This window comes from Dendroctonus ponderosae, unplaced genomic scaffold (genome assembly GCF_020466585.1).
Source record: "Dendroctonus ponderosae isolate FM_Combo_2020 unplaced genomic scaffold, Dpon_F_20191213v2 Dpon_F_20191213_5, whole genome shotgun sequence".
NCBI classification, from domain to species: domain Eukaryota; kingdom Metazoa; phylum Arthropoda; class Insecta; order Coleoptera; family Curculionidae; genus Dendroctonus; species Dendroctonus ponderosae.
The window spans coordinates 11,890,153-11,900,008 of record NW_026018715.1 but is presented as its reverse complement, the minus strand read 5'-3'; the positions used below and the strand labels follow the sequence as shown (position 1 = coordinate 11,900,008).

Below are 9,856 nucleotides of genomic sequence, written 5' to 3'. Positions count from 1 at the left end.
GAACGATCAAGATTAAAAATTGCTTAATTTTGCCCGATTTATTTGCTTCATTCCAATGTTTCTCGTTTGTAAAACTTTGACAAAAAACACAGTTTTCTTCTGCTTGCTTGCGAAAAAAGCTCTGTGATTGAGGCCAAACAGCAATTTAAGCCGTTTGAGTTTTGAGTCAACGTGCAGACATTTTGAGCGAAAGTCCGCCTAAAGTTATAAAAACGATCAAAGTTAAAAAGTGCTTAAAGAAAACAGACAGTTTTCTGCAGCTTGCTTGTGGAAAAAATGTGTATTCGAGGCCAAACACCAATTTAAACCCTTTAAGTTTTGAATCAACTTTCGCACGATTTGGAAAAAAAGTCCACATAAAATTCCAAGAACGATCAAGATTAAAAATTGCTTAATTTTGCTCGATTTATTTGCTTCATTCCAATGTTTCCCGTTTGTAAAACTTTGACAAAAAAACACAGTTTTTTTCTGCTTGCTTGCGAAAAAAACTCCGTGGTTGAGGCCAAACAGCAATATAAGCCGTTTGAGTTTTGAGTCAACGTGCAGACGATTTGAGCGAAAATCCGCCTAAAGTTCCAAGAACGATCAAAGTTAAAAAGTGCTTAAAGAAAGCAGATAGTTTTCTCCAGCTTGCTTGTGGAAAAAATGTGTATTCGAAGCCAAACACCAATTTAAACCTCTTAAGTTTTGAATCAACTTTGATACGATTTGGGAAAAAATCCACCTAAAGTTCCAATAACGAGAAGTTTAAAAATTGCATAATTTTGGCCGATTTTCTGGCTTCAGTTCAATGTTTCCTGTTTTTAAAACTACGACAAAAAGCACACAGTTTCCTCCTGCTTGCTGTTCTTGAAAGGTCGAGTTTGTGGAAACTGAAGCTTCAACAAACTTGTGCGACTTGAATGGAAACATTCAGTTAATTTTTACGAATTTTTGCGTTGAATTCCTTTGCTACTAAAGCCGGGAACACCCGCACAAATAGGATTTGCTTTACATACAGACGTAACAATGTTACACTTGGTTGACTTCCGTATCCGCATAAGAAATGATTTATTCCGGTATTGTAACTGATCGAGTTTGCCAATCCTTTCTCCTTGTGGCAGTTTGCAAAATTCCATTTTCACGCCACTGGACCATATGATAATGAGCTTGTCGCTTCTGAAATAATTATTTTTTTGAAAAAGCGCCAAACCTGCGTTTTTGCGATTTAATTCCCAGTTATTCCGGAACAGCTTTCCGTTGCTTCCTTCAATGTTTTTAGTTAAACTTTAGTGGAGTTCCTCTGTTCTTCAGCAGCTTTAACTAATAACTATGCATTACATTGGCAGTTATTGATGAGAAGCCATGCATTATGTTTCTTCCCCTTGCTGACCTTCTGTGCTTGCTCAATTACCAGCGCGTTTATCTCGCATTTCTTCACCGAATATCTTATATAGAAAATTATGGTGTTGTAGGACACTTAATTATAGCATTTTTACGGGTTATCTAAAGATCAGAGGGATATCCGCAGAATGGCTTTGTTCCGAAGACGTGTCAAGTGTATGTGTATGTTTTGCAATCCACTTGTGCTCAATTATCATTGTTAAACATTGAACATTCCGAGCATTTTGCAACAAATATACTGGGTGATTGAAAATCATCTGCATTTTTCACATGTGGAAGAGGATATGCAACTGACACACTTCGTCGCGTCTAGAAAAATAATCTCAGTGGGTAAAGTTGATCAATAATATACTGGGTCTTTATGGAAATAAATTGGTTTAGGAACAGTTGCATAACTGGCTGTGTGCGGCATTTGCAATGATTAAGCCCGATGATTGAAAGCAATGTGTAGGCGACCAAATTGAAACGTTCTCTTCCAAAAATCCGACAATCACTCAAGCTGGCCGCGTTATGTAAATCTTCATAAAGCACGACTCTTAATGAAAACGTAAATTGCAAAGATTAACCGTTCGATTTAACTGTTACCAGATACATCTAGAATCGACCTTATTTAATCGAAATTCGACGACTTGCTTTCGATTTCTAATGAATTGAGTTGAAGTGATCAACTGATTGGATTTGGCCAATTATCATAAGTGAATTTGATCGACAGTTGCCCGATCATTCACACACTATTTTCCAGCGATGATCCAATTTGCTGACGCTTGTAGAGGCTGGAAACTGAAGACGAAAAAATCGTAGAATATCTGAAACCCAAACAGACAATAAGGAAGCGAATAGTTGAAATTCCCAATTTTTTATGGGTTGGGCGTAATATTGATCCTTGATTTTTATGGTCACAACAACTACGGGGCGTTGACCAATCATGTCGATTCATCTTGAAACATGCCCAGCTGTGCTGTTGAAATCCGCACTCATATTTATAAGGAAAAACCTGGGATAATGCAAAAAGAGAACAACGGCCTCGCTTACAATCTGGTATTTCTTCTTATCTGCAACTAAATCGGATGCTTTGGCTTATAGGATGCAGGTATCGATACTGAACGAGTTTGTTAGACAATCATCCATAAAACCAACGAAAGAAGCTCTAAAAGCGAGCAAAATTTTGCAATATAAATGCTAACTATTCGGGCATTAATTGGCTGTGCTATAATAGCAATGATAATAATAATAATCATAAATCATTGGGCTCGGTTGGCTTAAAGGCGTTTCTCATTTAAAACACACAGTATTTAAGCTGTCCGTGTGTCCTTATCAGCAGGAAATTGTCGATCAATTTGGATTTGTCCATTCCAATTACGTACAATTGTGCAACTTACTGGTGTTTGTTAGATTCAAATCGTTGTTAATAATAATAATTAATCTTGAAATTTTTACAAAAACGCTCTGATATATGCTTAAGTTTTGTACTAATCTCACTCTTATTTCGCAATTTTTAATTTTCGATTAGTGCGCTACAGAACTGTCGTATTTCCCAACGCAAAATGCCATTTTTCTCCCAAACGGCTCAGTTTAGACCTTTTGACTAAGGGAGGGCTTTTTGTGTGGAAATCATTGATCTTTCAAAAAATGTCCTTAAATTGCCAGTAGCCTCAGTGGAGGAAAAGTTAGGGGCTGAATTTCCAACCCCAAAAAATCGAAAAAGGCCTAATTGAATTGATTTCCCAATTTTTGTTTCAGGTCTAATATGGCTCTTCCTCTTACAATATGGATTTACGGCGCTATCACTTGAACCAGGAGTAAGTAACATCATTAAGACACTGTTGAACTGAAAAAATTCCCATTCAATTGGCAATAATTACAGCGCCTAATGCGACTTCTGGTAATCCAATTATTGCTCCAGCACGTTTTAGGTAAAAGTGCTTCCTTTCTCTATCTGCTATTCTTTTATTTGATTAACAATGGTTCCTTTTGCAAACACTATATGGGGATCTTTTTCGATGTAATTAGCCGTTTTGTAACAGTGCTGGGAACCAGGAAATCCTCTTTGGCGGAAATTTCAACCAGATAATATCTCCTGGTTTGATGATGATGACGGCTGCGATGATGAAACAACGTGTCGAAAATTGCTCAATTTCAAAAAATATCAAAGAAAATTCTGTTAATTCTATGATACAATTTAGTCATCGATTTGCATAGTTTGACATCAGAACTCAATTTTTTTCGATCAGAAACGTGCTGAAACAGTCACTATTTTTGTTGAGCTAACGTTTCGACTATATTTTGGCCTTCATCAGGGCGCTTCAAGAGACTCCATAGCTCTGCTAACCGCTAAAATATATTCGAAACATTGACTCAAGAACAACAGCGTTTTTTCCTGCAAAACAAGGAACCAAAAATTCATCATTCTCGCAAATTCTGCTTTTCAGTGCGACAAAAACTGTGCCAATGTTTTGCGTATGTTTTGCCGTCATCATGGTTCCGGTGGTTCTTCCAGAAGCAATTGACTGAAAGAATATCACCCAATGTGAAAACTGATTTTTTAAGGTCTTTGCGGAATGATGAATTTTTGGGCTGAAATCATCGCTGGTTTTTTTTTGAGCCAACGTTTCGAATATATTTTGATCATCATCAGACTCTGGAAGAAAGTCCAGTTCTCAGATGATCGCTAAAACATATCCAAAACAATTACCCAAAATAACAGCGTTTTTTTCATCATTCTCGCAATTTGCGATGTTTTTCTCGTGCTGTGTGTTTCTCAGCGTTTCGGGTATAGTCTGTGATCATCAGGGTTTTGGAGCTCTTTTTGGAGGGACTTGAATGAACGAAAGTGGCCGAATGTGAAAATCGAGTTGTCGAAAATAATGGAATTTTTGGGGCCAAATTTTTCGATTATAGGCGTACTGAAACATTCGCTGTTTTTTTTTAGCCAAAGTTTTGAGCATATTTTGACCATCATCAGGCTCTAGAAGAAACGCCAGAAGTCTGACGATCGCTGAAATGTGTCCGAAACATTTACTCGAGAAAATCGGTGGTTTATTGTCAAACCGCTGACCAGAAAACGTTTTAGTTTAATGTATTTACCTTCCAATAAAAACCGCTGTTTTTCTTGGGTCGACGATGCGGTTGTATTTAAGCCATCATCAGGGTTTTGGAACCACTTGGCCAAACAAGGTAGCCGATTCATAAAATTTTTAGAGAATAAGAACATTTCTGGTCAGCGGTGTGCTAAAGAAATGGCGTTTTTTGCCAAAGTTTTGGTTGGGCTTTATACATCATCAGGGCTCTGCAGGAAGCTCAAAAACCTTTACGACTGCTGCTTTACGAATCGGTATACCGAAAAAATTTCAGTTTTTCTTGCGGCTGCGTTCTGACAAAACTTTAATCGCCATAAAAAGGCGCTGCAAATGAAGTTTATTCCTGAGCCATGATGTCGATAGTCGAAACTGTGGCGCAAAAATCCAGAATTTTTTAGGCAAATTGATGCCCAAAAACTTAATCATTCTTCAAAAAACCCTCATTAGTAGACGACTTTCTTTCATTTAAGTTGCTCGAAAAGGGGCTCCAAAACTCTGATGATGACTAAAATATAGCCAGTAAGAGAAAAAGAGGTTTTTATCGACAAACCAATGACCGAAAAATTCATCATTCTGAAAAGTTCTATTATTATTGATGGGTCGAAAAACGCTCTTTTTCTTGGGTCAACGTCCTCATCAGTGCTCTGAAAAAAATATTCCAAAGCCAAGAAAAACCGAGTTCTTTCTTCAGCATAGCGATAATAAGAATCTTCATTATATACGAAAATTCCCTTATCACAGTGGGCAACTTTCTTTCATTCAGTCACTAGAATATTGATTGTTCGATTGACTTGGTAAAAGGCAGGTCCGATCATTCATTCCGGTGCTATCACTAACTGGCGTTCGGTTTCACTTGTTCAACATGAAATGTACACAGTGAAGCGAAGAATGTCTATTGTTTTTGCCCGATGATTAATATACATGGAAACTGAAGAGCTGGAGGCAATTAATAGCAACTGAGATCAACAAGCTTTTTGACGCTAATGAAGAAAATCATGCGATTTGATTGATGACACTGAGGGTGTTGGTTCTTCCGCATCCTTATTCAGAGGATTAAATTCTCCAAACAATTGAAAATGAGAGTAGGTGCTTTGATAAGGAATTATCTTATCCGAAAAGCGTATATTGATCCTAAGTTTTTGTACACAGGCAACATCAAGATTATCCCCAGTAGTACGTATATCTTAAATCGATTTCTTGGAATTGACCTACTAAAACCTAGAACAACTTTCAATGAATATTACGCATTTCGTCAAGAAAAAACCTGAATTATACGGTTTTGGTCTTGCTAGAGTGCTAATTTCCATACGGTTTACATACGGGCAAATTGATTGTAACAACAATTTGCTGAAAGAACTAATTGAATCGGCAATCAGACTGGGATTATCGTAATTAAGGCGTCATTGTTAAAGCCGCAATTGGAGCACAGAATGGTAGAATGTGTGCGATGAAATAATCATCTTAATCAGGCAATTATATCATGCGATTGCACCAGATCAGCCTAATGATGTGACTGGAGGGTGTTACAATCGATATCATAATGAGCTGTTGCTTTGGAAAAATAGACGATTCAAAAATGGTTTTTTTGAATATTTTTTGGTTTTTTGATGGGATTGCAGCACTGAATCCGTTTTGTTATAAAACCACTTTCCTCGAGCATTTAGTAATGAAACAATGGAACGTGTTCCAAACCTGACATTGAGCAACTTGGGCATCGGTTGTATAACATCGCACGCCACAATAAAAATCAACACAATAATTAAAAAAGATCGCAGACCCGAATTAACAGCGGAAAGTAGGTGACTTGATAACGCACAATTGTTCCTTTCCCGTCGTGCTTTTCACATCATTTCTCTAGGAAGTTGTTCTCACTTATTTTATTTTTTGAAACAAAAACCTGCCTGTTAAATGCAATTTACGTTGCAACAAATCGCATTATTATGCGGTTTTATAGTTTTTTTGATTGATCAATAAATTTTAAGTGCGCTTAACCTTAAGCGAGTATTTTCCCAGTTTTTTTCCATTTGAACATGACGAGAGTGTTTCTTCTCATCAGTTTCAATTAGAGTTCTGACATTTAAGTTGACTTTGACCTTCTCGAGCAGCACGCTTTTAGAAATGTTCCTGCTATTTATTGGCTGGTTTGAGTCGTTTGAACATAAATCTACAACAGTTGAGCGAGAAAAACCGCACCAACATGGAATGAGGATCTTAGGTTTTACTGAGAGATTTTCTGAAAAAACTGCCCAAATTGAGGCATGCTTTTGAGTCAATTTAATGTCGGGGAAGTGAGTCTATTTGTTCGGAAATTTGTACATTGCGTATTGTTTGAGGGCGATTTTTGAAAAACTTCCAACCCTGGGCATTGCATTTGGACTGCCATCGATCGCTCAGAATTTTCAAGGAAGGTATTAATTAATTTCTCAAAAACTTGTTGAAACAGACGCAATTTTTAATTCTCATTTTACAGAGGACTCCTGAAAGAGTTCGAGTTTTTGGAAAATTGAATCTCAGTGCGACTAAGGGGAGTTTTTTGATCAATTTTGTTGTCATGTTTCTTGGAGTTAGATCTTCACGATTTTGGAGCGATTGGTCATTAAAGAATGCTTCAAAAACCTGCAAGATATAGGCAAATTTTTTAGCTTTTTTAATGCACAATATTTGGGGCCACATTTTCCGAAAGGTGCATCGGTTTGAGGGTGATTTTTGAGGAATTTTCAATTGTTTCGCCTGACATCGCATTTCGACAGGTATACAAGAGTTTCTAGGCTTTTTAGATAGAGAGTATTTAAGTTTCTAGTTGAGCAAACTTGCATAATATTGCGGTTTGCGGAAATTTTAAACATGTGTTGTATAGTTTTTCCAGTCCAGGCAGTTAGCTGGAAATTAATTACACAAAAATTTGCCCAAATCTCGACAAGCGCTTTGGGACTATTTCGTAAAGAATATTTGAAGTTTCATTTGCCAAAAAAATGCATAAAAATGTCGTTTAAGGGGGATTTATGAGCATTTTTCAATCATTTTTCTCGGCGTACGCGCTTTTATACTATCGACGAGTTCAAAATTAATTACGCAAAATCCTGCGCAAATTAAGGATGGTTTTTCAGCCTTTTCAATAGAGAAGATGTCACACATTATTTAAGGAAAAGGTTCTCAGCCTTGGCGTTTGTGGACGTTTTTAGAGGATTGTTTTCGACGTATTTTGAACATGCAGTTCGGGCACAGGCAGATTTTTTAAAATTTCTTACTCACCAACCTGGAAAGAAACAAACCAGCTTTTTAGTTATTTAAATGAAAAAAATACTTGAAGCTATACATTCCGAAAAGTGCATACAATTGTCTTAAAACGGTGTTTTTTGGGGAATTTTTATACAGTCTTAAAATTGGCTACACACAGTTATTTCAAAATTTATTACTCAGTAGCGAATTTACAGAAAAAACAAGTTTATAAGCAGTTTTATAGACAGTTGAATTTATATTTACAAACAACATTTTATATCAAAAATGACCTTTGAAGGCAAGTTTTTATGATTTGTTATTCATCTCTCAAGAAATTGCCTTTTGACCAAAGGCAGCTGTTTCTAAATTAAGCACTCAAAAATCTTGAAACGTAGAAGAAACTTTCTAAGCCCCTTAAAACATAAACAGTTCAGTACATATTTTTGCAAAGGCTCATAAAAATGCCGTTTTCGCCAGATTTTTGGGGAATTTCTTAATAATTAATAATTAATTTTTAATTATTATTTAGAAGTATTTATTCAGATCATTAACAAAAAGTGCTTGACTTTAGCGTTTAAGGACGCTCGAGGTTTGATTTTTGAGGATCTTTCTGCGGGTAGGTACTTCTTTTCTAATCAATTACTCAAAAACCTCAAAACATACGGACAATATTTTACGCTCTTTTAGTGGAGAATACTTGAGACTATTTTTCCAGAAAAGTGTTTAAAATTGACGATTTATTTCGATTTATAATCAATTTTTGATCATCTCTAATGAAATGGCATTTCGATTACAGACGGTTAAACATTAATTGCTCTGTCAAAGAAGAGGAGCGTTTTTCATTTAAATTTTAATTTAAAGAAAAGTTCATAACATGGGCGTTTGAAGACGATTTTTGGCGATATTTTAATCATGTGTTTGGAAGTTGCATTTTACCTGCAGCCAGTTATTTACAGATAAATTGCTCAAAAATGAAACAAGGCGCAGCCAGACCTCCAAGTTTAATAAATATAAGATTTGGGGCGATTTTTACTAAAAATAATGAAACAATGTCATTTGAGGAAAAATTTGGAGAAAATTTTAACTAATTTTTTGCAATTGCTTCTCGACTACAAGCCGTTGTTTGGAAATTATTTACTCAAAAAAAATGTCAAATTAGAGCAAAGTCTTTTTAGTTTTTGAATGGAGCAAAATTGAATCAATGTTAAAGAAAAGTATACAACAGTGACGGTTGAGGGCGATTTTTGAGCAATTTTCAGTCACCTCATTTGAAATTGCGATGCGACTTCAGAAAGTTGGAAGGAAAGTTTCTAAATTAATTACGCAAAAGCTAGCCAAGATAGAGGCAAGTTTCTCAGCCATTTTAATAGAGGAGGGTTCAGGTTGTTTTATCGCAAAAGTTCATAAAAATCCACTTTGAGGGCGCTATTCTAATAATGAGGCACACTTCGTGTAGGTAGGAAAAGCACGCACCTGCTTGAGCTCAATATATTAAAAAAATTACATGAAAGGAAACCAAGCAAAATTTAAAATGTAAGGAAATCCATATTCTTCTTAACTGTCTGTAAAACGGTTAATTGTAAATCAAACTGAATTGAATCAGAGTTATTAATAGTCGAAAACTTACTCAATTAATTCCAGGCTCGACATTCATTTAACCCCAGTGGAATTCAATAATTGATTCCGAAACTGATTTTTCAATGATGGTAAGGATAAAATTGTCTTATGACAAAAGAGCCATTGATAAATACATGCAATTGACCTTATAAGAGCGAATGTACAATCCAGTCGGTATGAATTCAAATCAAAGTGTATTATTCAGGCTTTCGGTATTCAAAGGGAGTGGGTTTTGCATTTGATTGACTATCCAAGTTCAACCATCCCATAAGCAGCTGAAATATTCCGAAACTGTTGAAAAATCGATACGAATTAAATTTAAAAAAACAAGTCAAAAAGTGCGATTTTTGGCCAGAACATGGTTTTATTTGCTGTTATATCTACTAGAAAAGGATGAGGAAATCTAGCCAGAAACCCACAGTGGAAATGAAGAAACTTCCTTATGGATCTGGCCTAGAACGGGAAAAAGTGAAATTATTAATTTCATTGCGTAGCTAATTTTTGCATAAACAGCTGCATAGCAAATTGCAGTATGCAGAGTCCATTTTCCTCACTTGAGC

General features: G+C 35.9%; 1 protein-coding gene across 3 annotated transcripts in view; it reads left to right on the top strand.

Moving 5' to 3' along the window:
- LOC109545395 overlaps positions 1-9,856 on the top strand; it is a 54,205-nt gene that overhangs the window by 39,590 nt on the left and 4,759 nt on the right. For all 3 annotated transcript variants that reach the window (XM_019916061.2, XM_048666707.1, XM_048666708.1), the window contains one exon: positions 3,124-3,182. In XM_019916061.2, the coding sequence (XP_019771620.2) occupies positions 3,124-3,182 (59 nt within the window). The remainder of the gene's footprint in view (positions 1-3,123; positions 3,183-9,856) is intronic.